The sequence below is a fragment of the Caloenas nicobarica genome, chromosome 25, assembly GCF_036013445.1.
Source record: "Caloenas nicobarica isolate bCalNic1 chromosome 25, bCalNic1.hap1, whole genome shotgun sequence".
Taxonomy (NCBI): Eukaryota; Metazoa; Chordata; class Aves; order Columbiformes; family Columbidae; genus Caloenas; species Caloenas nicobarica.
The window spans coordinates 1,743,280-1,769,881 of NC_088269.1; the positions used below are offsets into that span (position 1 = coordinate 1,743,280).

The 26,602-nt window shown below is 59.0% G+C and overlaps 1 protein-coding gene and 1 pseudogene across 3 annotated transcripts; both read left to right on the top strand.

Moving 5' to 3' along the window:
- On the top strand, positions 1–26,421 carry TCF7L1 (transcription factor 7 like 1). 3 transcript variants are annotated; one of them, XM_065651468.1, is made up of 12 exons: positions 37–259; positions 339–399; positions 1,227–1,357; positions 17,553–17,636; positions 17,760–17,892; positions 20,042–20,144; positions 20,401–20,484; positions 23,601–23,744; positions 23,838–23,997; positions 25,020–25,127; positions 25,406–25,466; positions 25,542–26,421. In XM_065651468.1, exons 1-12 carry the CDS (start codon positions 56–58, stop codon positions 25,907–25,909), a joined length of 1,641 nt encoding a protein of 546 aa, XP_065507540.1. In that variant the 5' UTR covers positions 37–55; the 3' UTR covers positions 25,910–26,421. The 3 variants fall into 3 exon arrangements, with proteins under 3 accessions (XP_065507538.1, XP_065507539.1, XP_065507540.1); XM_065651466.1 differs by having other exon boundaries at positions 1–259; positions 17,553–17,892; XM_065651467.1 differs by having other exon boundaries at positions 1–259; positions 25,406–26,421.
- LOC135998666 (5S ribosomal RNA) lies at positions 22,806–22,924 on the top strand (annotated as a pseudogene).
- Positions 26,422–26,602: the final 181 nt, after the last annotated feature.

The following is a 26,602-nucleotide window of genomic DNA, read 5'->3' on the forward strand; positions in this document are numbered from 1 at the left end:
CGGCGGCGGGGCCGGCGGTGCCGGAGCGGGGCGGGCGGCGGGGCCGGACCCCAGCATGCCGCAGCTCGAACCGGCGGGGGGCGACGATCTGGGGGCCCCCGACGAGCTCATCGCTTTCCAGGATGAGGGCGAGGAGCAGGACAAGGGCGCGGGGCGCGGTTCGGCCCACGGGGACCTGGACGAGCTCAAGTCGTCCCTGGTCAGCGAGACCGAGAACCGGGGCAGCGGCACCGGCACCGGCTCCGGCTCCGACTCCGAGGTGAGGCCCGGGGGTGGCGCTTGGGGCGGGGGGGGGGCGCGACCCCCGGCCGGCCCCGCTCACCGGCCTCTCCCCGCAGGCGGAGCGACCCCCCCAGCCCCGGGAAAGTTTCCAGAAGCCGCGGGACTATTTGGCAGAAGGTACCGGCTCCGTTCCCGGGCCCCCCCGCCCCCCCGGTTTTCTCCCCGCTCCCGGTCCCCGTCGCATCCCCCGGGACCATCCGACACTTCGCAACTTCTTTGTTTCCGCCCCCGGCTGCGGGCGGGACCCCCCCGTGTCCTCCCCCCGTGTCCTCCCCCCGTGTCCCCCCCCCACGCCGTGTCCAACCCCCTCCCGGTGTCCTCCCTCCCCCGACCCCCCCGCGCCCCAAGTCCCGCCCCCCCGCCTCGGTAACCGGCCCCCGATCGCTTCCCTAGGGACGGATCGGTGCCCCCCCCGCACGGAGGAACCGGGCTCGGGACCCCCCCCCCGGGAGTGACCGGCACCGGGACACCCCCCCCCCCGCGGGAGGAACCGCCCCCGGGTCCCCCCCGACAACCGGGACCCTCCTCCCGCAGTCGGGACCCCGCAGAACAACCAAGGACCCACCCCCCACCCCCCCCCCAAAAGGGACATGGGCACCCCCAGAGGGACCGACCCGGGATCCCCCGAGTGAGGACCCCCCCCCCCAGGAGAACCAAGGACCCCCCTCCCAGCTGACCCCCAGAGGGACCTATTTGACCCCCTCGAGTGGGGACCCCCCCCAAAAACAACCAAGGATCTTGGGCACCCCCAGGTGGGGACCACCCCCAAACCAACCAATGACCCCCCCCAATTGACATGGGCACCCCCAATGGGACCTACCCGGGCCCCCCCAAGTGGGGAGGGGGGGGCTCAGACCCACCCCCAACCCCCCCCCGCTCCCATCCTTGCCTCCCCCCATAGGAACATCCCCCCCCCTCCTGACCCCCCTTCGTTCTCTCCCCAGTTGTCCGACGCCAACAAGAGGGGGGGTTTTTTAAGGGCCCCCCCTACCCCGGCTACCCGTTCCTGATGCTGCCCGAGCTGGGCAGCCCCTACCTCGCCAACGGAGCCCTGGCCCCCGGCGCCGCCCGCACCGTAAGTGCCCCCCCCGGCACCCCCTGTTTGGGGATGCTCAGCCCCCCCCCCAGCCCCATCCCGAACGAAAAAGATAAAAAAAAAAAACCAGAAGAAATTGAGTTTATTCCCCCCTTTTTTTTTTTTTTTAAATTGGTTTGCTTTGTCCCTTTAAGGGGGTGCGCGGGGGTGGGGGGGGGGGCGGGGAGTGGGTTTGGGGGGGGGAGGGGTTTTTTTGGGGGGGGGGGGGTGTCGAAACCTGACCCTGAGCTGCGCCGCTTTTCTCATTTAAAACTGCTCCTTTCGACTTTTTTAAAGCTCTTAATGGGCTGACATTGTCTGTCCCTCCTCGGCCTTTAGAAACTGATTAAGCAAATTGAGCGAGCGTTAGATGGGGGGGGGGCAAAGGGGAGAGGGATTGACCCCCCCAAACCTCAAGGGCATCTCTGTGCACCCAGACCAGCCCCAGCACCCACCTGGCTTAGAGATGTAAACCTGGCTTAGAAATATAAACCTGGCTTAGAAATATAAGCCTGGTTTAGAGATATACCTAGTTTATAAATATAAACCTGGTTTAAAAATATAAGCCTGTTTAGAGATGTAAACTAATTTAGAGATATACCTGGTTTAGAGATGGAAGCCTGGTTTAGAGATATAAGCCTGGTTTAGAGATGTAAACCTGGCTTAGAAATATAAGCCTGTTTTAGAGATGTAAGCCTGGTTTAGAGATACAAACCTGGTTTAAAAATATAAGCCTGTTTAGAGATGTAAACTAATTTAGAGATATACCTGGTTTAAAAATATAAACCTGGTTTAGAGATGGAAACCTGGTTTAGAGATGTAAACTTGGTTTAGAGATATAAGCCTGGTTTAGAGATGTAAACCTGGCTTAGAAATATAAGCCTGTTTTAGAGATGTAAACCTAGTTTAGAGATATACCTAGTTTATAAATATAAACCTAGTTTAAAAGTATAAGCCTGTTTAGAGATGTAAACCAATTTAGACATATACCTAGTTTATAAACATAAACCTGCTTTAGAGATGGAAGCCTGGTTTAGAGAGGTAAACCTGGTTTAGAGATGTACCTGGTTTAGAGATATAAGCCTGGTTTAGAGATATAAGCCTGGTTTAGAGATGTAAACCTGGCTTAGAAATATAAGCCTGGTTTAGAGATGTAAACCTAGTTTAGAGATACACCTGGCTTAGAAATATAAACCTGGTTTAGAGATATAAACCTGCTTTAGAGATATAAACCTCTTTTACAAATATAAACCTATTTTAGGAGCACCAACCTATTTAAAACTATAAACCTGCTTTACAAATATAAACCTATTTTACCAATATAAGCCTAATTTCGAAATAAACTATTCCACACCCAGCCCTTCCCTGCCTCAGTTTCCCCTCCTGGTACCCTGATGCCGTCCCGGGGGATGCAGCACCTGGTACCCGCCGCAGCATCGCGCCACGGTCACCGTTTTCTGGGTGGTTTTGTGCTTTTCTGGGTATTTTTCTCACTCCGGAGCCGCCGTGGTGACACCTGATGGTTTTCAGCTCAGGCTCTATGGGAAGCTGCATTACCCTATGGAATATATATAAAAAGAGAGGATGGCAAAAGTTGGTGCAATTGAGATGGTCCCCGGCCAGGATCCTGCCTTCCCATGGCCTCGCGGAGAGAGTTTTCTGTATTTTTAGAGGTTTCTTGCTTTTGCTTTATTGGAAGCAACTGGTTTGAATGGTCGTCGTGTGTAAATCCCGGCCGGGGGGGCCGGGCTGGGTAAAATCCCCGCGTTCGGATAGAGGTTTTGTGCCCAATTTGTCACTTTTTTGGGGGTTTACTGTGTTTTGGAGACGATGCGCGACTGGGCACGATCCCAAACACCAGCGAGGAAGGAGGAATAGTGAACAGGGTTGGGATTCGTCAAGAACGGCCGCTAACGATGATTTAATGAATCCCAGGAAGGGGGATTAATTAAAAGGGGCTGGGAGAGGAGCTGGTGGGTTTGGGGTGTGGGATGAGCCCGGAATCGGGGCCGGATCCCGCCGGATCGAGGCGTTTCTGTGCCGAGTGCGTGAGAAGCATCAAGCAGGGGTGGATTTGGGGTTTTGTGGGCGCTCGGGGGTGAATTGGGGTGCTGGGGGTTTTGTGGGCGCTCGTCGTGTCTCGGTGCAGCCGGGGGGCTCCCGGAGCCCCATTTTGCCGCGTCCTGCGGCCGCGCGTGTGGTGAACGTGTCCAAGCTCTGCGTGCGTCGGGAAAATCCCCTTTTCCGTGAGCTCCTGCCGGATCCACCGGATCCCAGGACACCGCGGTGCTGGTGAGTCTGGACCAGGTCCAGCAAGCACAGCATCCTTGATCTGTACCGGGTACGGCATCCTCGAACCCATATGGGATCCATCCAAGCACAGCATCCTTGGTCCTGGACCGGGTACGGCATCCTCGAACCGATATGGGATCCATCCAAGCACAGCATCCTTGATCTGTACCGGGTACGGCATCCTCGAACCCATATGGGATCCATCCAAGCACAGCATCCTTGATCTGTGCCGGGTACGGCATCCTCGAACCGATATGGGATCCATCCAAGCACAGCATCCTTGATCTGTACCGGGTACGGCATCCTCGAACCCATATGGGATCCATCCAAGCACAGCATCCTTGATCCTGGACCGGGTACGGCATCCTCGAACCGATATGGGATCCATCCAAGCACAGCATCCTTAGTCCTGGACCGGGTACGGCATCCTTGAACCGATATGGGATCCATCCAAGCACAGCATCCTTGGTCCTGGACCGGGTACGGCATCCTTGAACCCATATGGGATCCATCCAAGCACAGCATCCTTGGTCCTGGACCGGGTACGGCATCCTCGAACCCATATGGGATCCATCCAAGCACAGCATCCTTGGTCCTGGACCGGGTACGGCATCCTTGAACCGATATGGGATCCATCCAAGCACAGCATCCTTGATCCTGTGTCGGATCCATCCAGGCGCAGCACCCTCGATCCCATACTGGGCACAGCATCTTTGATTCCAGACCGGATCCCGCCGGGCACAGCATCCTCGATCCCATACAGGATCCAGCTGGGCACAGCATCCTTGATCCCGTATAAGATCCGACTGGGCACAGCATCCTCAATCCCAGACCGGATCCATCCCGGCACAGCATCCTCAATCCTGTACTGGATCGGGCCACGCACAGCATCCTTGATCCCATGTGGGATCCATCCCGGCACAGCATCCTCAATCCTGTACCGGGCACAGCATCCTGGATCCCAGAGCGGATCCGTCCAGACACAGGATCCTCCACCCCGCGCTGGCTCCATCCTTAACTCCATACGGGATCCGCGGCGTCCTCGATCCCGTCCCAGATCCCCCGATCCCAGCTCTGCACCCACAGCTCCAGGACAAGACCCGACTCTGGATGCTCAGCGCTGGCCGGAGCCCCGAGCAGCCCCACGAGCCTTTTTTTCCCCGTTTTCTTCTTTTTTTTTCCCCCCGAACCGTCGGAGGAAACGTGCTGATCCGCAAGATCCACCCGCCCGGTGACCGGGGCGTCCTCACCGTCCCACGGGTCCAACCGCGTGACTTTGCCGCTTGAAAAAAGGAAGAATTGGGATTTAAAAACCCCAAACCCGACGAACCCGCGTGGCCGGGAGATGCTGCGAAGGTCGGACGCGGGTGACGGACCCGGCAGCGGAAAAACCGCAGGGGGAGTTTTGCTTTTCTGGATAAATGTGCGGGGAAACCGAGGCTCTCACGCCCCTCCGCTCCAAAATATTGATACATCTGGAAAATACAGCGAGAAATCTGGAAAACAGCGAGAAATCGGGCAAAACGATGCCTTCGCACACCCCGAACCCGGAGAGTCGCCTCATCCCTGTGCGAACCCGCCGCGTGCTCTTGATTGATCCGGGTTAATTCGCTTCGCTCCAATATTTCCTAGAATGTCCTAATTAATTGTTATTTCCAAACACGACCCTGAAATTTAGTGTTTTTCCCCCACCCAATATGACTTTTCTGGCAATTCCTGGCCAGGGTGGGATTTTTCGGGGGCTCCTTGAAGTCAGTGGAGGAATTTGGCAGCGTCTGATGATGGAATTGCCGCTCGGGGCAGCGTTTTCAACCCGATTTTTCCCAAAAAATACCCCCAGAATCGGCGGCCTCGAGGTTGGATTTGGCTCCAAAAAATACAAAAAAACGGAAAGGAAAAATCAACCGGCACAACGAGCGGGACCCCGACACCCCCAAAGCGGAGACGGAGAAGGAAAAAACCTCATTGGAGTTATTCCCCCTCCTAAAAAAAAAAAAAAAAAAAAAAAAAAAAGCAATTTAACCCCAGGAATTTGAGTCTGGAGGCGAATATTTAAATCAAACCAAACCTTCCTTGGGCGTGGAAATTCAGCCCGGGCACCCAAACAGCTCCGTGCGCCGCCGTAATTAATTAACGAGGCCCCAAAATGAATGAGGAAAAAAAAAAAAAAAAAATTAATAAAACCCATAACCTGGGCTTGTTTTGGCTTTTTTTCCCCCTCCCCGTTCTCGAGATGAGCTCGCGATCCCCGCGCGGGTTGGAATACAGAGGCGGATCTGTCTGGGAAAGAAAATACATCGGCGTAACCGCCCGCCTGCCAAGAAAAATGATGAAAATCCAGATTTTTTTTGGCAAGACGAAGGGTTGCTCCCAAAAGCGGGCGGGTTTTTGCCGGGGGCGGCTCCGGCAGCGCGGGGAAAGGATTTTGGCGTCGTGGGATGGAGGGTTTGGGATTTGTTGGGGTTTTTTTTCGGCTGGGGGGCTCGTTTGCTGCTCAGCATCCTTCGTCCGGCTCCTCCGTGGGATTTATTTGGGATTTGTTTGGGGTTTATTTGGGATTTTGCCCCCCCAGCAGCGCACGTTTCCTTCCCCCACCTGGAAAATTTTCAGGGCAAAAAAAAAAAAAAAAAAAAGGCTTTTTCACGCTTTTTTTGGCTTTTTCAGCCACCAGCCCCATCGCGACCCTCCCCGTGCCTCAGTTTCCCCACCCAGATCCTGTTGAGCCTTCACATACAATGGCCCCTTTATGTCTCCTCCTTAATTATGCTATGCGGCTAATTACCCTGAGTTGTATTTTTTTTTTTTTTAGGGGGGCTAAATGAGTCCTACAGGAGGTTCCAACCCCCCAACTTCTCCCTCCTCCTCCCTTTTCCGACACGATTCCCAAATTAAAGCGATGAAGTAAGTGCTCCGGGCGACGCTCGTAAGCCCGGGGTTCGTTAAGGGGACTTAGCGCACATTCATCATCTTTCTGGTATTCTCAGCAGCTGCTTTTCATTAGATTTTATTTATTTTTTTTAATTTTTTTTGCTTCCTTGGAGCTGCTGGGGAAGAGGAACCCGGCGAGAAGCGCCCGGCGCATCCCGGCCGAGGAAGAGGAGGGTGAAGGGTGTGGGGGGGTCACACTCGTCCTGTGTCCCGTGTCTCGTGTCGGGGTTCGGGGAGGAAAATGGGGAGGGGGTTCGGGGTGTGATGGGGCTGGGGATGGTACCCCAGGGAGGAGGAAGAGGAGGAGGAGGAGGAAGGGGTGATGGTGATGTGCGGATTCACGGTTTCTGTATTTTCTGAGGGTATTTTTTTGGCTGTTTTTTGGTACAGGACCCCCCCCCCAGTGTCCCATGGGTGCTGCTGGGGGGTGCAGGACCCCCCGTGTCCCATGGGTGCCGCTGGGGGGTGCAGGACCCCCCATGTCCCATGGGTGCTGTTTGGGGGGTATGGGACGACCCCACGTCTCATGGGTGCTGTTAGGGGGGGTACAAAACACCCCCATGTCCCATGGGTGCTGCTGGGGGGTGCAGGACCCCCCATGTCCCATGGGTGCTGCCGGGGGGTGCAGGACCCCCCATGTCCCACGGGTGCTGCTCGGGGGGGGTGCAGGACCCCCAGGTCTCCCATGGGTGCTGTGGGGGATTACAGGACATCTCGTGTCCCCCCCAAAACCGGGGATGCTCCGGGGGGGGGGGTCACGACCACTGGGATTTGTTCCACTGGGCTGGGGCTGAGCCCTTTGCACCCGCCAGGACCCCCCCGGCACTGGGACCCCCCCGGCACTGGGACCCCCCCGGCGCAGCTGCAGGCTGAATGGAGCCATTCAGGGGCTGGAGGGGGCTGGGAGCCAGACAAACGCCTCGGGGCAGCGCCGAAAACTTGGTGCCGCCCGCTCCGGGGTGCAGGGGGCGACTCGGGGGGCTCGGCTGGTGCCGCTTGGGGCTTGTTCGGTGGGTGGGGGGGCGTGGGGGGGATGCTGGGGGCACCCACGGGTGAAGGATGCTCAGGGTGCCCATGGGATGCTCGGGGCCCCCGTGGGTGAGCGGTGCTCGTGGTTGAGGGATGCTTGGGGTGCTCATGGGATCCTTGGGGCACCCACAGGTGAGGGATGCTCAGGGTGCTTGTGGGATGCTCGGGGCACCCATGGGATGCTCGGGGCACCCATGGGAGAGGGATGCCCAGGGTGCTCATGGGATACTCAGGGCACCTGTGGGTGAGGGATGCTTGGGGTGCTCATGGGGTCCTTGGGGCACCCATGGATGAGGGATGCTCAGGGCACCAAGGAACGAGGGATGCTCAGGGTGCCCATGAGCGAAGGATGCTCAGGGCACCCATGGGTGATGGATGCTCGGGGCACCCATGAGTGAAGGATGCTCAGGGTGCTCGTGGGATCCTTGGGGCACCCATGGGTGAGGGATGCTCATGGTCTTCATGGGATGCTCAGGGTGCTCACAGGGTGCTTGGGATGCCCATAGGTGAGGGATGCTCGAGGTGCTCATGGGATGCTCAGGGTGCTCATGGGATGCTCAGGACGCCCCCGGACCGGGGTGACTTTGGGCAGAGGCTGCGCCCGCGGGGTCCCCGGCAGCGTCTCAGCACCGTCCTGGCCACACTCCAGCCCCGGGACCCTCATCCTGCTTCCTTCCCTCCCCGGAGCCGGGGCCGACGTCCCCCGGCACCCCCGGCACAGTGACGCGGGGTCTGTGTCTCGAGACGGAGTCAGTTTTAAGCGCCGCTCATCTCAAATATTTTTTTTTTAGGGAATTATTTCTTACCCCCCCCAAGCCTTTTTTTCTGGTTGGGATCCTGGTGCCGTTGGCGTTTCCCACCTGGGTTGTGCTGATGGGTTTGGGCTGCGTTTGGCTGAGCATCGTTCAGCGAGGGGCTGCGAGCTCCAGTGTCCCCACCCCAAATCAGTGTCCCCACATTGGGGTGGCCTTTGCCTGGCTCGTGTCACCCTAGAAATGCTGGGAGGGGACGCGGTGGGGTGTGGGGACAACCCAACCGTTTATCCCTTTTAAAAGCCCCAAATCCCAATGGGAAAAGCAATAACCCCCCAGGTATGTTTGGGGGGAGCAGGGGGACACAGGGGACCCCCCGAAAGGGCTCGTCCCAGCGTTGGGAACCGACATCTGGAGGAGATTATTTGGCTGGGAGGGGGGGACATGAGGATTTACGGCGTGTTCCCGGACCGTAAATCCTCCAGATTTGGGGTTTCTCCCTCCCCAGTTATCCGCAGGGAGGCAAAACGCGGCGGCTCCTCTCGTGGGGCTGTGGGACAGGATGTTTTGGGGGGTTTTTCCCCCATTTTTGTGTGTGAAGGTGATTTATTTGAGCTGGAAGGACACGCGGGCCCCTCTGTCCGTGTCTCCCCGGCCCCTTCCCTGTGTCACCCCCAGCTCGAGGGGACCGGGACCCCCGGCCGTGCCGTCCGTTCCCTCTCCTGCTCCCCCCGTCCTGGGGCTGCCAAGGGAAGGAGCTTCCCCCCTTTTTCCTGATTTTTTTCCCCTTTCCCCCCTCTTTTCCCTCCCCTTCCCCCCGCCTTTTCCCCCTTTTTCCCCTTTTTTTCCGTCTTCCCCCTCTTTTTCCCCCTTCGTCCCCCTTTTTGTCCCCGTTTCCCCATTTTCCTCCTTTTTCCCCACGTTTCCTCCCCATTTCCCCTTTCTCCCCCTTTTCCCCATTTTTCTCCTCAATTACTTTTCTCCCTCATTTTTATCTCCCCCATTTTGTCCCTTTTTTTCCCTTTTCTCACCCTCCTTTCCTTCCCCCCTCCCTCTCCCCTATTTTTCCTATTCTCCTGTTTCCTTTTCCTATTCTCCTGTTTCCTTTTCCTGTTCTCCTTCCTCCCTCCCCTATTTTTTCCCCATTTTTGGGGACCCACCCCCCACATCCCCCTTTCCTCCTTTGTAACATCCCCACATTTGCAGCCGCAGGATCTCCCACCGGGCAAAATTGGGGCATTTTCCACCTTTTTCCTCCCAGGCACAGAGTTTATCAAATCAGACAATTCACCAAGCCTAAAAAACCCGTTTCCCTCAAAAACCACATCTCTCTTTGACCCCCTCCCCGAGCTGTGAGGAGCCAAATTCGGCTGGTTTTATCCCAAACAAGCCGGTGATCATGGAATTCTGCGGCACCAGAGCATCCAACACCCCGATGAAGATTTTTCGGGGGGTTCATTAAACGTCCCGCAAAAGCCCGTTTCCCACCGTGCTGCACGGCATTCCCTTCTCCCCGGCACAGATTTGGGATGGATTTTGGGGAAAAGGGGCCGGAGCGGAGGCGGGAGGGGGAAGGGAGAGCTGGCAGTGACCGGCAGCTGTGTAAACAGGCTGGGGGCGGCGGGGGCTGCGCCGGGGCCGCGTTCGGGCTCATCGAGCCCCGAGGTTTTGCAAAACCCTGGGAATTCGGGCTGGGAAAAGGGACGGTGGGGACGGGCGATTCGGGGGCACCGTCCCCCAGGAGCTGCCCCAGGGATGGACGGACGCGGGAGGGATGGACGGACGCGGGAGGGATGGACGGACGCGGGAGGGATGGACGTCGTGGATGTGCCCGCGGGATGTTTTCCTGGATGCAGAAGCTCGCCCGAGGGTTTTGGGGATGGGGACGCAGCGGCGCCGGAATCGCCGGGACCTTCTCCGCAGCGCCGGTGGTTCCCGCGGGCTCGTCTCCAGAAGGGAAAAGCCAGCGCAGAGGCTGCTCGGCCCTGGAAAAATGTCAGCCCGCGTCCCAAATGGGCCTTTTTTCTCCCAAAATGAGAGGCCGGTGGCCACTGAGCCTGGGGCTTTGAGCCCGGCGGAGAGGAGCCCGGTGCCACCCTGCGCGGTCATGCTGGGGCGTGGGACATGGGGGCACGTCGGGATGTGCAACGCCGGGATGTGCCGTGTCAGGGGAGGCAACGCCAGGATGCACAACCCTGGGACACGGTGCTGGGACGTGAGATGGTGGGACACGTGGCACTGGGACATGCGGTGCTGGGACACACGATGCCAGGACGTGTGGTGCCGCGACACGGGACACCGGGACACGCGATGCTGGGACATGCAAGCCAGGATATGAAGTTCAGGACATGCGATGCCAAGACGCGTGACGTTGGGACGCAGGATGCTGGGACGTGGGATGGTGGGAGATGTGACACCAAGACACGTGACACTGGGACACGTAACACCAGGATATGCAGAACTGGGACATGTGATGCCAGACGCGTGACGTTGGGACATGCAACCCCGGGACACGCGATGCCAGGACGTGATGCGGCGACATGAGGTGGTGGGACACGCAACGCCACGACACACGGTGCTGGGACATGCAATGCCAGGGTATGAAGCTCTGGGACGTGTGACACTGGGACATGAGATGGTGGGACGTGCAACACCAGGACACATGACGCTGGGACATGTGACGCCAGGATATGAAGCTCTGGGACATGTGATCCATGCGATGCCAAGAGACACGACGCTGGGACTTGAGACGCTGGGACACACGATGCCAGGACATGTGATGCCAGGACACGCAATCTGGGGACATGAGATGGGAGGACATGAGATGTCGGGACATGTAACACCAGGATATGAAATTCTGGAACACGCGATACACGTGATGCAAGGACACATGACACTGGGACATGCAATCCTGGGACGTGAGATGCCGCGACATGGGATGTTGGGACACGCGACACCAAGACACACGATGCTGAGACGCACAAACCCAGGATATGAAGTTCTGGGACACGCGATGCCAGGACATGCGGCATTGGGACATGCAGTGCCGGGCCAGCCGGTGTTGGGACAGGAGATGTTGGGACACCAAGATATAAACCCCGCACACACGACGCCCAGACAGACAACGCCGGGACACCGGGACACGCGTTGGTGTGACAAGCACCACCAGCCCACGCGATGCCGGGACACGCGGCACCGGCCGGGATGTTCCCAGCGGCGCTTTTCCCCCTTTCCCAGGAAAAACGGCTCAGCCGGGATCGAGCCCCACGTGCGGAAGAGGAAATCTGCTCATTACAGCCCCTAATTGGGCATTAGGGGATCCCGTGGCGTTCGCGCCTCCTCCCCAAGCGCGGGGGCGAATCGCTGTCGCCGTTGGCAGCAGCACGGCCCCCCCGTCACCGCCAGCACCCCCGTCACCACCAGCACCCCTTCCTGCGGCCGCGGGGGCTCCCCCACCCCGGGGAGGGGACGGACGGACGGACAGACAGACAGACAGACAGGAGCCTCCATTGTGGTCCTGCCGCTGCAGCAGGGAAGGGGTTAACTCGCCGCTTTTAATTGGGGGGAGGCTGGTAACGAGGAACCAGAACTTGCTCTAATCTCTCTGGAATGCGACCGATTTTCAAACTATTTTCTTTTTTTTTTCCCCTCTTTTTTTTTTTTTTTTTTTTTTTTAATAGCTCCAATCTGCCGCTCGCGCGGTTCCCGCACGTGGTGGGACAGTGGGAGCTGTGTCCGGGCTGGGGCCAAGGGGGAAAAAAAAGGGGGGGGGGGGCTTCATTTTTCCACATTACCACTGAACCGTTCGCCAGCCCCCCCGCTTTGTATATTTTGAAAAGGTCCCCCCCTCCCTCTCCCCTCCCCGGCCTCCCGACGCGGCTTCCAAATGAGAAGCAGCCTTTTATACGCGCCGGCCCCCGGCCCCCGGCGGCTTCTCCGCTTACAGAATAGCCCAGAAAGCCCCTTTGTGATGGGGCCGGGGCGGGGGGGCCGGCGGGGCTGGGGGTGTCACCGGCGCGGCCGCAGGGACGGTGGGACCACGGCCGGGGTGGGGGACACCGCGGGCATCGCCGGGTGCCGGGGCGTCTTGGGGTGGTCACAGGGGTGTGGGGACACCTCGTGTGACACCCAAGCACGGCCACGGGGACACTCGTGGCATGTTGTGGTGGTCCTGGGGATGTTGGGACACCTCGTGTGACACCCAAGCACGGCCACGGGGACACTCGTGGCATGTTGTGGTGGTCCTGGGGATGTTGGGACACCTCGTGTGACACCCAAGCACGGCCACGGGGACACTTGTGGCATCTCGTGATGGTCGTAGGGATGTCAGTACCTCTCGTGTGGCACGTTGGGATGATTATAGGGGTGCTGGGACACCTCACGTGACACCCAAACACACCATGGGGACAGTCAGGGGCATGTTGTGATGGTCGTAGGGATGTCGGGACATCTTGTGTCACACCAAAAGTGGCCATGGGGACAGTCAAGGGCATCTCACAATGGTCACAGGGATATCGGGACACCTTGTGTGACACCCAAACACACCATGGGGATGCTCGGGGCATCTCACGATGGTTGTAGGGATGGTGGGACACCTTGTGTGACACCCAAACACACCATGGGGATGCTCGGGGCATCTCACGATGGTTGTAGGGATGTTGGGACACCTTGTGTGACACCCAAACACACCATGGGGACGATCAGGGCATGTTGTAATTGTCATAAGGATATCGGGAAATCTCGTGCGTCACCCAAGCACAACCACAGGGATGCTCAGGGGATCTTGTGTGACACCCTGGGCACGGTCATAAGGGTGTTGAGAGACCTTGTGTGACACCCAAACACACCATGGGGATGCTCAGGGCATCTCATGATGGTTGTAGGGACGTTGGGACACCTTGTGTGACACCCTGGCACACCATGGGGATGCTCAGGGCATCTCGTGATGGTTGTAGGGATGTCGGGACACCTTGTGTGACACCCAAACATGGCCATGGGGACAGTCAGGGCACGTTGTGATGGTCGTAGGGATGTCGGGACACCTCGTGTGACACCCAGGCACACCACGGAGATGCTCAGGGCACCATAATGTGCCACCGTGGCACAGCTGTGGGGATATTGCAGACCTTGTCCCATGTGTCACACTGGCACGACCACGGGGACATTGGGGCACCTCGTACATCACCCTGGCACGGCCACGGGGATGTTGGGGTGTCCTCTGTGTCACCCCGGCATGGCCATGGGGCAGCCGGGTCACCCCATCCCTCACCACCGCCATCTCCAGAGCATCTCCGCACAACGCTCTCCCCGTCCCCGCGAGGCAGCAGCTCGGTGGCACACGGGGCGGTGACAGCGGTGACAGCGGTGACAGCGGCTCTTTGGGACCAGCCCGGGGTTGACCGGCTGCCAGATCCCGGGGCTTCCCCACCACAGCCCGGCGGCTCCGATCCCCCGAGCTGGAGGCGGCGGCACAGCCAGCGCTTTGGGGAGCGGCTCCCACTGTCCCGGGGCGCACGGCGGGTCCCGGCGTGGGTGACGGGGACGCGGGTGACGGGGACACGGGTGACGGGGATGCAGGTGTTCCGCGTGCACTCCCGTCTCCTCCCTACCCACGGATCCATCCCACCGTTATCCCGGTGGCACCAAAAATCTCACGCGGGGGCACCGGGATGCCGGAGTGTCCCACAGGGGTGAGACACGGGGTGGCGGGTTTGGGGGTGAGGCAGGTTTTTGGGGGATCCCCTGTGCTGGCGGCGGCGGGAACAGTTGGGGGACGGTGAATCCTCATCTTGGTGGCATCGGGACAGTGACGCGGCCGGGGGGTCCCTGTGGGGGTGCTGGGAGTGGAGGGGGGATACTGGAAATGCACGATGAGGATACTGGAGTTGGAGGGGGATACTGGAGAAGTGGGAGGGGGTACTGGAGGTGGGGGGATACTGGAGGTGTAGGATGGGGATACTGGAGGTGTAGGATGGGGATACTGGAGATGTAGGATGGGGATACTGGAGGTGTAAGATGGGGATACTGGAGGTGTAGGATGGGGATACTGGAGGTGTAAGATGGGGATACTGGAGATGTAGGATGGGGATACTGGAGGTGTAGGATGGGGATACTGGAGGTGTAAGATGGGGATACTGGAGGTGTAGGATGGGGATACTGGAGGTGTAAGATGGGGATACTGGAGATGTAGGATGGGGATACTGGAGGTGTAGGATGGGGATACTGGAGGTGTAGAATGGGGATACTGGAGGTGTAAGATGGGGATACTGGAGGTGTAGGATGGGGATACTGGAGATGTAAGATGGGGATACTGGAGGTGTAGGATGGGGATACTGGAGGTGTAAGATGGGGATACTGGAGATGTAGGATGGGGATACTGGAGGTGTAGGATGGGGATACTGGAGGTGTAAGATGGGGATACTGGAGATGTAGGGTGGGGATACTGGAGGTGTAGGATGGGGATACTGGAGGTGTAGAATGGGGATACTGGAGGTGTAAATGGGGATACTGGAGGTGTAGGATAGGGATACTGGACATGCGGGAGAGATACTGGAGTTGGAGAGGGGAGATACTGGAAGGGCAGGGGGATACTGGGGATGGAGGGGGCGATACTGGAAGCCAATGGGGGAGTACTGGAAATGCAGGGAGGGGGTACTGGAGATGGGGAGGGATACTGGAGATGCAGGAGGGGGATACTGGAGATGCAGGAGGGGGATACTGGAGAGGTGTGGGGGGGGTACTGGAAGCCAATGGGGGAGTACTGGAAATGCAGGGAGAGGATACTGGAGGTGGAAGGGGATGCTGGAGATGGAGGGGGATACTGGAGATGGAAGGGGATACTGGAGATGGAGTGTGTGGGATACTGGAGATGGCATTGGGGGTAAATGGAGATGGAGTGCAGGCGTTACTGGAGATGTAGGAGGGGGATACTGGAGATGGAGAGAGGATACTGGAGATGCAGGATGCGGATACTGGAGAAGCAGGAGAGCGATACTGGAGATAGAGAGGGGTTACTGGAAGTGTAGGAGGGGGATACTGGAGATGGAGATGGGATACTGGAGATGGAATGGGGAATACTGGGGATGCAGAGGGGGATGCTGGAGACTGGGGGCAGTTGGGAGGCGATGCTGGGGCGGTACGGACACTGCGGGGGCTGCAGGAGGCAACGCGGGGGGGACGTGTCCGGCTGGCCCTGGAAGGGTTAACGCTCCCCCAGCTCCCCCCAGCTCCCCCAGCTCCTCGCTGGGTTTTCCTCCCAGCTGCTCCAGCTCAGGAAGGTTCGCGCTGGGGGAAATTCCTGCGAATTCCTGCGCGCAGCTGCCGCCCGTCCCGGCCACATTCCCCAGTCCCGGCATCTCGCGGGACGTTCCTCCCCCCGCCGTCTGCCGGGAAATGCCTCCGGCCCCCCCGAAAAACACCACACAAAGCACCTTTCTTTTCGGGGGCCAGAGCCAGGGACACAAACCCTCGCGTCGCAGCGAGCTTTAACCCCGGGAGGGGGAAAAGTCCTAAAAAAGCCACAAAAGGCCCTAAAAAAGCCTCATATTTGTCACCCCTCGTTGCAATATGGGGGGTTGGTGTTGGTGCCCTGAGAACAGGGAGGGACCCCCCCGCACAGGGGCCCCCCAGGGCTGAGCCCCACAGCTTCTGCCAGGCATCACCGTGGCCCAAAAATACTGGGTTTTGGGGTCACCATGTCCCAAAAATACCTTTTTTTGGGGGTGGGGAAAGGCAGCGTCAACGCAGGGGGGTGAGGAATTGTGGGGAGGGGACGGGGGGGCTCATGGGTCCCCAGCAAGACAGAAACATTTGGGGCAGAATTTGGGGGTTTGGGGCTTTGCACCATTTGGGGCAGAATTTTGAGATCTGAGGCTTTGCATCATTTGGGGCAGAAGTTTGAGATTTGGGGCTTTGTACCACTTAGGGCAAAGATTTGGGATTTAAGATTTGAGGCTTTATACCATTAGGGACAGAGATTTGGGATCTGGGGGTTTGCACCATTTGGGGCAGAATTTGGGGGTTTGCACCACTTGAGGCAGAATTTGGGGATTTTACACCATTTCTGGGCTCCGTTGGGGCTTCTTGGGCTGGAAACAGCCCCGTGTGCCCCCAAAACTCCTTTGCCACCAGCCCACAGTGTCCCCCACGGGTTGGGGTGTCCCCAGCTGGGTGTCCGGCCAGGGCTGGGGGGCGTTTTGGGGCTGGGGGGATGTTTTGGAGCCAGGGGGTGTTTTAGGGCTGGGGGAGTGTTTTGGGACCAGGAGGTGTTTGGGGCTGGGGGTCGTTTCGGAACTGGGGCGTATTATGGTGCTGGGGGGATGTTTTGGGGCTGGGGGGTGTTTCGGGGCTGGGGGGATGTTTTGGGGCCAGGGGGTGTTTTGGGGCTGGAGGATGTTCTGGAGCCAGGGGGGTGTTTCAGGGCTGGGGGGCGTGTTTTGGACCTGGGGAGGTGATGTAGGGCTGGGGGGTGATTTGGGGTTGGGGGCAAGTTTTGGGGCCAGAGGGTGTCCAGAGGACGTTTTGGGGCCAGAGGGTGTTTTGGGGCTGGGAGGGCAATTTGGGGCTGGGAGCGAGTTTTGGGGCTGGGGGGGCTGGGCTGGGGATGTTTTGGGACCAAGGGGGTGTTTCAGAGCTGGGGGGTGTTTTGGGACCAGGGTGTATTTTGGTGCCACGGGATATTTCGGGGCTGGGGGGATGATTTGGGCAGGGGGATGTCTTGGAGCTGGGGGGTGTTTTGGGCCCAGGGGTTGTTTTGGGGCCAGGGGGTGTTTTGGAGCCGGAGGATGTTTTGGGACCAAGGGGGTGTTTCAGAGCTGGGAGGTGTTTTGGGACCAGGGGGTGTTTTGGGACCAGGGGATGTTTTGATGCCATGGGATGTTTTGGTGCCATGGGATGTTTTGGGGCTGGGGGGATGATTTGGGCTGGGGGGATGATTTGGGCTGGGGGGATATCTCGGAGCTGGGGGGTGTTTTGGGACTGGGGGGATGATTTGGGACTGGGGGGATGTTTCAGAGCTGGGGGGGGTTTTGGGACTGGGGGGATGATTTGGGACTGGGGGGATGTTTCAGAGCTGGGAGGGGTTTTGGGACTGGGGGGATGATTTGGGACTGGGGGGATATTTCAGAGCTGGGGGGGTTTTGGGGCTGGGGGTGTTTTGGGGCTGTGGGGAGGGTCTCAGCCCGGCTCTCCGGCAGTACCTGCAGATGAAGTGGCCGCTGCTGGACGTCCCCACGGGTGCCACGTTGAAGGACAGCCGCTCGCCCTCGCCCGCGCACTTGGTAAGAGCCACCAAAGCCAGGGTGACACGTTTTCCCCCCGGGATGCTGCCCCGCTGCGGCTGGGTTTCGGCGGGGGGGCGGCCGTTGTTTCGCCCTCCCACACGCCGTCCGTGTCCCCCGCAGTCCAACAAGGTGCCGGTGGTGCAGCACGCCCATCACATGCACCCGCTGACGCCGCTCATCACCTACAGCAACGAGCGCTTCTCGCCGGGCTCGCCGCCCGGCCACCTCTCGCCCGACATCGACCCCAAGACGGGTGAGCCGGGGAGGGGACAGCAGAGGGACCGGGGCGGTGGCGGCGCCACCCCGGGGTGTTTGCACAGCCCCGGGCGGCGGGATGCGGCCAACTGGGGGCGTGCCAGGGGGTGTTTCAAAGCTGGGGGGTGTTTTGGGCCCAGGCGGTGTTTTGGGGCTGGAGGATGTTTTGGGACCGAGGAGGTGTTTCAGAGCTGGGGAGTGTTTTGGGACCAGGGTGTATTTTGGTGCCATGGGATATTTCGGGGCTGAGGGGATGATTTGGGCAGGGGGATGTCTTGGAGCTGGGGGGTGTTTTGGGCTCAGGGGTTGTTTTGGGGCCAGGGGGTGTTTTGGGGCTGGAGGATATTTTGGGACCGAGGGGGTGTTTCAGAGCTGGGGGATGTTTTGGGACCAGGGAGTGTCTTGGTGCCGTGGGATGTTTTGGGGCTGGGGGGATGATTTGGGCTGGGGGGATGTTTCAGAGCTGGGGGGTGTTTTGGGGCTGGGGGGATGATTTGGGCTGGGGGGATATCTCAGAGCTGGGGGGTGTTTTGGGACTGGGGGGATGATTTGGACTGGGGGGATGTTTCAGAGCTGGGGTTCGCGTGGGGGGACCCTGCAGGTCTCCGTTGTGGTCGTCTGGGCATCTGCACCTTCAGATGGGTGCTCAGGGGGTGGTGGGTGCTGAGAGATGGGGTGCTCAGAGAGAGGTGGGGTGGTGGGAGGGAAATGGGGTGCTGGGAGGAAAACAGGGTGCTCAGAGGCAGTGGGAATGCTCAGAGTCAGATGGGGTGCTCGGAGGAAGGTGGGGTGCTCGGACGGTGCTGGGAGGCAGACGGTGCTCGAAGAAAGCCGGGGTGCCCGGAGAAGTTGGGGTGTTTGGAGGAAGATGGGGTGCTGGGAGGCAGACAGGGTGCTCAGAGGAAGATGGGGTGCTGGGAAGCAGAGGGGGTGCTCAAAGGGAGGGCGCTCAGAGAGAGATGGGGTGCTGGGAGGGAAACAGGGTGCTCAGAGGCAGAGGGGATGCTCCGAGGAAGACGGGGTGCTCAGCAGGAGGTGGGATGCTTGGAGAGAGATGGGGTGCTGGGAGGAAGACGGGGTGCTGGGAGGAAGATGGGGTGCTTGAAGGGAGGGTGATCGTAGGAAGATGGGGTGCTCAGAGGAAGGGTGCTCAGAGGCAGACAGGGTGCTCGGAGAAAGACAGGGTGCTGGGAAGCAGATGGGGTACTTGAAGTGAGGGTGCTCGGAGGGAGATGGGGTGCTCGGAAGGTGAGTGCTTAGAGAAGATGGAGTGGTCAAAGAGAGGGTGCTCAGCGGCAGATGGGGTGCTGGGAGGAAGGGTGTTGGGAGGCAGGCAGGGTGCTCAGGAGGATGGGGTGCTCAGAAGCAGACAGGGTGCTGGGAGGGAGATGGGGTGCTCAAAAGGAGGGCGCTGGGAGGGAGGTGGGGTGCTCAGAGGAGGGCGCTGGGAGGGAGGTGGGGTGCTCAAAAGGAGGGCGCTGGGAGGGAGATGGGGTGCTCAAAAGTCGGGTGCTGGGGGGGAGATGGGGTGCTCAGAGGAGGGTGCTGGGGGGGAGATGGGGTGCTCAAAAGTCGGGTGCTGGGGGGGAGATGGGGTGCTCAGAGGAGGGCGCTGGGGGGGAGATGGGGTGCTCAAAAGGTGGGTGCTGGGGGGGAGATGGGGTGCTCAGAGGAGGGTGCTGGGGGGGAGATGGGGTGCTCAAAAGTCGGGTGCTGGGGGGGAGATGAGGTGCTCAGAGGAGGGTGCTGGGGGGGAGATGGGGTGCTCAGAGGAGGGCGCTGGGGGGGAGATGGGGTGCTCAGAGGAGGGCGCTGGGGGGGAGATGGGGTGCTCAGAGGAGGGTGCTGGGGGGGAGATGGGGTGCTCAGAGGAGGGTGCTGGGGGGGAGATGAGGTGCTCAGAGGAGGGCGCTGGGGGGGAGATGGGGTGCTCAGAGGAGGGTGCTGGGGGGGAGATGGGGTGCTCAGAGGAGGGCGCTGGGCGGGAGGTGGGGTGCTCAGAGGAGGGCGCTGGGCGGGAGATGGGGTGCTCGGAGCAGGGGCGCCTAGAGGAGGACGGAGCTCTCGAAGAGAGGGCGCTCGGAGGATCCGGGTCGCCCGGGCGCTGCCAGGTCCGTGTTCCTGACCCCGCGTCCCTCCCCGCGCAGGGATCCCGCGCCCGCCGCACCCGCCCGAGCTGCCCCCCTACTACCCGCTGTCGCCCGGCGCCGTGGGGCAGCTCCCGCACCCGCTGGGCTGGCTCGTGCCGCAGTAAGGACGGGCCGGGGGCTCCGCGTCCCCTCCGCGTGTCCCCCGGGCACATCCCGTCACCCCCGCGTGTCCCCGCGTCCCCCTCCTCGTCCTCCCCCTTGACCCGTGTCTTCCCCCACCAGGCCGGGGCGGTGCTGAGGGCTGTGGTGGGGGCCGGGATGGGGGGCACACTGTAAATCTGGGGAATGTTGGGGACGGAGGTTGGCCGGGGAGCGTCCCCGCGAACCGAGGAGGGATGTTTGTGATGTCTCCGCAGGCAAGGCCAGCCCGTGTACTCCATCCCCCCCGGCGGCTTTCGGCACCCCTACCCCGCGCTCGCCATGAACGCCTCCATGTCCAGGTGGGTCTCGGTGGGGACGGGGGACCCTCCCGGGGGGTCCCGGGGCTTTGGCCGCTGCCCTGGGGTCGGGGGGACACCCCGGGGACACCCCCAGCGGCTCCGGGGGGCCGTGGTGGCCTCGTCAGCCAAAAATCCCCCCGGGGGGTGGAGACGGTGCCCACGGGTGACACTGTGGGGAAAAGCGACGGGAGGGGACGTGAAAAAATTTGCGGAATTAGGTCCAAACCCCCTCCCGGGCCTATTGCCGTCAAATCCATTCCGGTGAGATTTCGGAGCATCGAGCGCGGAACGCGAGGCCCTTCCTGACAGGGAACCTTGGGTTTATTTTTCTGAACTAGAGAGTCGAGGCAAAGACTTCGGGTTTAATTCCCCAGGAGAAGATACAAACGCGGTTTTTTTGGTGCTTGCATTTGCTTTTGCTGCTTTCGATGCAACTGAAGTTGAGTTCGAACCCGCCCTGAGCACAGCGTTGCCTCCTCGAGATGCGCAATGCTTCCCAGAATCATTGAATTTTTATTTTTATTACAGTTACGTTTAGAGCTGGTCTCTCTCCCATTTTGATCAGGAAGTTGATATTAATTTGATTTTTTCCAATTAAAAGAATGGGAAGATGTACTAATGGTGCCCTTGTGCTCACCAAAACTTTTGCCACCGTTATTCCTGCTAAATTACCCTGTTTCCCTGAAAATAAGACAGGGTCTCATATTAATTTCTGCTCCAAAAGATGTGTTAGGTCTTATTTTGAGGGCATGTCTTATTTTTCCGTTTATTCTTGACCAAAAAGTCAACTTTTCTTCAAATATAGTCATGTCATCACATTCTGGAACATCATCATAACTCTCCAAACCCTGATTTCTGTCCTGAATTTCTTGTGACTCTATTTCCTTTTTCCCTGTACAACAATCTACATTTACCCATGTTCCTGAACAAAAATCAACATTTATTCGAACACAGTCATGTCATCTTCTAGAACATCACCATAACTCTGCAAACCTTGTCTGTCCCACTGCGTTCTATTGCCAATTAATTTTACTTTTTTATGTGCCTGGACACTGTTTAAACTGACTTTTTAATGAATGGTAACTAGGGCTTATTTTTGGAGTAGGGCTTGTTTTCGGGGAAACAGGGTAACAGCTTTGGGCACTTCCTAAGGTTTTTGTTGCATATTTTGGTGGCCTGGAAAACCAAAGGTGTCCCGTGGGGGCTCAGGGCAACGCTTGGGTTGGGTCCGTGTCGCCTTCATGATACCTAAAATCAGCAATTAGTGATAAAATAAGTCAATACGAATGAGGGTCATAGATTTTAGGCATTTACTAAGTTAATAAGAATAAGGTTCACAGATGTTAGGTGTTAAATTTGGTAAGATAAGCTGGAGAAGGTTGGGAGACGATCCCCTTGCTCTCAGAAAATAAGGTGGCGACACCAGCACAAGCTAAATAACAACGGGATGGAATGCGTATGCAAAGGATTTCTTGGAAATGCAATGGATATTTATGATCCGTGCCGATATAACCTTGTCTGGGAATCATTCAGGGCCCCCACTAAGCCAAAACAATTCCCGTGGGAGCTGGTGTGTCAATGAAGGGGGCTCGCTTCTAAAATCGTGAATCCATCTGGTTTTCGAAGTTTCTCCACCGAGACGGTTCCCGGTATCGGTTCTGAGCGACCCGGGGTGGGATCCAGCGTCAAACCAGTCACCAGCTGGGCGGTGGCTTCGCGCGGGACGGCGACACGGGGGGTGCGAACTGGCTGAAGGAAAGAAGCCAGAGAGTCGTGGTCAGTGGGGCAGAGTCCAGCTGGAGGGCTGTATCTAGTAGAGCGCCCCCAGGGTCGGTACTGGGACCGGTATTGTTCAATATATTCATCACCGACTTGGACGAGGGAATTGAGTGTACTGTCAGCAAGTTTGCTGGTGACACCGAACTGGGAGGCGCGGCTGACACTGGGAGGCTGTGCTGCCATCCAGAGACCTGCACAGGCTGGAGAGCCGGGCGGGGAAAAATTGAATGGAATAGAACAAGGGCAAGTGCAGAGTCTTGAATCTGGGCAGGCACAACCCCAGGTTCCAGTATAAGTTGGGGAACGAGCTGTTGGAGAGCAGTGAAAAGGGAGCTGGGGGTCCTGGGGACAGCAGGGTGACCATGAGCCAGCACTGGGCCCTCGTGGCCAGGAAGGGCAATGGGACCTGGGGGGATTAGAAGGGGGGTGGTCAGTAGGTCAGAGAGGTTCTCCTGCCCCTCTCCTCTGCCCTTGGAAAAAGGGTTTAGTTCAGATACTATCAGGATATGCTTGGGGAACATATATATACATACATATATATTATACATAGCCATACCACCCTGAGAATGCCCGATCTCGTCTGATCTTGGAAGCTAAGCAGGGTCAGGCCCGGTTAGTACTTGGATGGGAGATCATCTGGGAATACTGGGTGCTGTGGGCTGAGCCAGCACTGGGCCCTTGTGGGCAGGAAGGCCAGTGGGACCTGGGGGGGATTAGAAGGGGGGTGGTCAGTAGGTCAGAGAGGTTCTCCTGCCCCTCTACTCTGCCCTGGTGAGACCACATCTGGAATATTGTGTCCAGTTCTGGGCCCCTCAGTTCCAGCAGGACAGGGAACTGCTGCAGAGAGTCCAGCGCAGCCACGGAGATGCTGAAGGGAGTGGAGCATCTCCCGTGTGAGGAAAGGCTGAGGAGCTGGGGCTCTGAGCTGGAGAAGAGGAGACTGAGGGGTGACTCATTCATGGGGATCAATATGGAAAGGGGGAGTGTCAGGAGGATGGAGCCAGGCTCTTCTGGGTGACAACCAGTGACAGGACAAGGGGCAATGGGTGCAAACTGGAACACAGGAGGTTCCACTTGAATATGAGAAGAAACTTCTTCCCGGTGAGGGTGCCAGAGCCTGGCCCAGGCTGCCCAGGGAGGCTGTGGAGTCTCCTTCTCTGCAGACATTCCAACCCGCCTGGACACCTTCCTGTGTAACCTCATCTGGGTGTTCCTGCTCCGGCGGGGGGATTGGGCTGGATGAGCTTTCGAGCTCCCTTCCAACCCCTGACACTCTGCGATTCTGTGTGTGGCCCTGGGTTGCTGACACCCGCCCCGTCCCTCTCGTCCCGCTGCAGTTTGATGTCCAGCCGCTTCTCCCCGCACATGGTCCCGCCGCCCGCGCACGGGCTGCACCCCTCGGGCATCCCGCACCCCACCATCGTCTCGCCCATCGTCAAGCAGGAACCTGCCCAGCCCAGCGCCAGCCCCGCGGCCACCTCGTGAGTGGGGGGACGGGACACCCCGGGGACAGGGACCGTGTCCCCAGGGAGCGTGTCCCCAGGGCTCCCGAGCCACCGGCCCCGTCCTTGCAGGAAATCGCCCGTCGGCGTGAAGAAGGAGGAGGAGAAGAAGCCGCACATCAAGAAGCCGCTCAACGCCTTCATGCTGTACATGAAGGAGATGAGGGCCAAGGTGGTGGCCGAGTGCACGCTGAAGGAGAGCGCGGCCATCAACCAGATCCTGGGCCGGCGGGTACGGCCACCGCCTGCTCCCTCGTCACCCAAAAGTGACGTTCGGCCCCGTCGCCCCCCGGCTCAGCCCCTCGGCCTGGGCCAGCGCCAGCCCAGGGGGACGAGAGGACTGGGAGGACCGGGGGGCGACGGGATGGGGTGGGCTGGGCGGTCACTGGGGCCAGCAGCCTGGCCTTGGGGTTTGCGGCGTGATTTTGGGGTTTGCAACCTGACTTTGGGGTTTGCAGCATGTCCCTGGGGTTTGCAGCATGTCCTTGGGGTTTGCAGAATGGCTTTGGAGTTTGCAGCGAGGCTTTGGGGTTTGCAGCAAGGTTTTGGGGTTTGCAGCATGTCCTTGGGGTTTGCACAATGGCTTTGGGATTTGCAGTGAGGTTTTGGGGTTTGCAGTGAGACTTTGGGGTTTGCAGCGTGGATTTGGGGTTTGCAGAATGGCTTTGGAGTTTGCAGCGAGACTTTGGGGTTTGCAGAACGACTTTTGAGTTTTGCAGCAAGGTTTGGGGATCTCAGAATGGCTCCAGGGTTTGCAGTGAGGTTTTGGGGTTTGCAGTGAGACTTTGGGGTTTGCAGCGTGGATGTGGGGTTTGCAGAATGGCTTTGGGTTTTGCACTGTGACTTTAAGGTTTGCAGTGTGGTTTTGGGGTTTACAGCATGAATTTGGGTTTTGCAGCGGGACTTTCGGGTTTGCAGTGACGCTTTGGGGTTTGCACAATGGCTTTGGGGTTTGCAGTGAGGTTTTGGATTTTACAATGTGACTTTGGGGTTTGCAGTGTGAATTTTGGTTTTGCAGTGAGACTTCGGGCATTGCAGAGTGACTTTGGGCATTGCAGAGTGACTTTGGGGTTTGCAGTGAGGTTTCGGGGTTCTCAGTGAGGTTTTGGCATTCACAGTGAGGTTTTGAGGTTCACAGCGAGGTTTTGGGGTTCTCAGCGAGGTTTCGTGGTTCGCAGTGTGATTTTAGGGTTTGCAGGGAGGTTTTGGGGTCCGCAATGAGATTTTGGGGTCTCAGCGTGTCTGTCCCCGCAGTGGCACTCGCTCTCGCGGGAGGAACAGGCCAAGTACTACGAGCTGGCGCGCAAGGAGCGGCAGCTGCACTCGCAGCTCTACCCGACCTGGTCGGCGCGGGACAACTATGTAAGTGTGACCATGGGACCGGCCAGGATGAGCTGTCCCCTCCTGTCCCCTCCTGTCCCTCCTGTCCCCTCCCGTCCCCCCTGTCCCCTTGCTGGTTCCTCCTCTCCCTCGCGGGGTTTGGCAGGGTGGAGGTTGCTCTGAGGTTGGTTTTTGGGGATGCTCCGCCGCCACCAGCAGCTCCCGCATCCCCCCAAGCTGCTCCGGGGCACTGTCTGCCCCATTTCTCCTCCCCTGAGGGGGAGAAAAAACACCTAAAGGACTAGATCATATCTTCACAGGGCAAGAAAAAGAAGAGAAAGCGCGAGAAGCTGGCGCAGCAGCAAAGCCACGACGTGGAGAGTGAGTATCTCCCCCCACTCCAGCCTCCTCCGTCCCCCCGATTTCGGCTGCTCATGGCATCCCCATCCTCCGCAGGCTCTTCCAAGAGCAAGAAGCCGTGCGTGCCGTACCTGCCGGCTGAGAAGCCGTGCGCCAGCCCCGCGTCCTCGCACGGCAGCATGCTGGATTCGCCCGCCACCCCCTCGGCCGCCCTGGCGTCCCCGGCCGCGCCGGCTGCCACCCACTCGGAACAGGCGCAGCCGCTGTCGCTCACCACCAAGGCGGAGGCGAGGGCTCCGCTGGGCTCGGCCGCCTTCCTCGCGGGCAAAGCCGCCTCTTCTTCCTCCTCCGGCCTCGCCAGACCCGTCCCCTTCTCCTCCACGGCTCTCCTGTCCTCGCCTCCTCCGGCCCTGGCCGTGCTGCAGACGCAGCCGCTGTCCCTGGTCACCAAACCCGCTGACTAAGGGAAAATTTGTCCCCCCTCGTCCTTGTCCCCCTCTGTCCCCTCCCTGCTGTACGTTGCAGAAGCCACAATCAAGATTCGAATGCAGCCAAAACCATTATTGGTCAATATTTGACCCTTGCTGAACTCTTTTTTTTTGTAAGCAGACTCTGGAGGGAAGGGGCTTTCTGCTCAGAGCTGCTGCCAGCAGGCGACCTAAAGACCGTTTTTATTAAAAAAAAAAAAAAAAAAGGAAAAAAAAATCTTAAAAAAAGAAAATAAACCCTTGATGGAAATCTCCGTGGGCAGGAGGAGCCGAGCGCCCGGCGCTGCCGCCGGCCCAGGGCTCCGGGAACACGTCGGGGCCAGCGCCGCGTCCGGGGCGAGAGCAGGAGCGTCGGTACCGCCCGGACCCCCCGGCTGCTCCGGGTCCTGCCCGCGGACGCTGCGCCGGCGGCGCCGCCGTCGTGCCGGGGTGGGCAGGATCTGGGGCTGAGCCCTGGGTGGGGTGGGTTTGTTATTTTTCTCCTTGAATCCCTGTTATTTTTCACAAAAAAAAAAAAAAAAAAAAAAAAAAAAGGAAATAAAACTACAGCTGCAACTCGCTGCGTGAGCGTGGTCCGTGGGGGGAGCGCTCGCTCCTGCCTGTCGCCAGCGCTCGAGTGTCACCGTGTCCCCGGGGAGCAGCTGGGGACGGGGGTCCCACCGAAAGCAG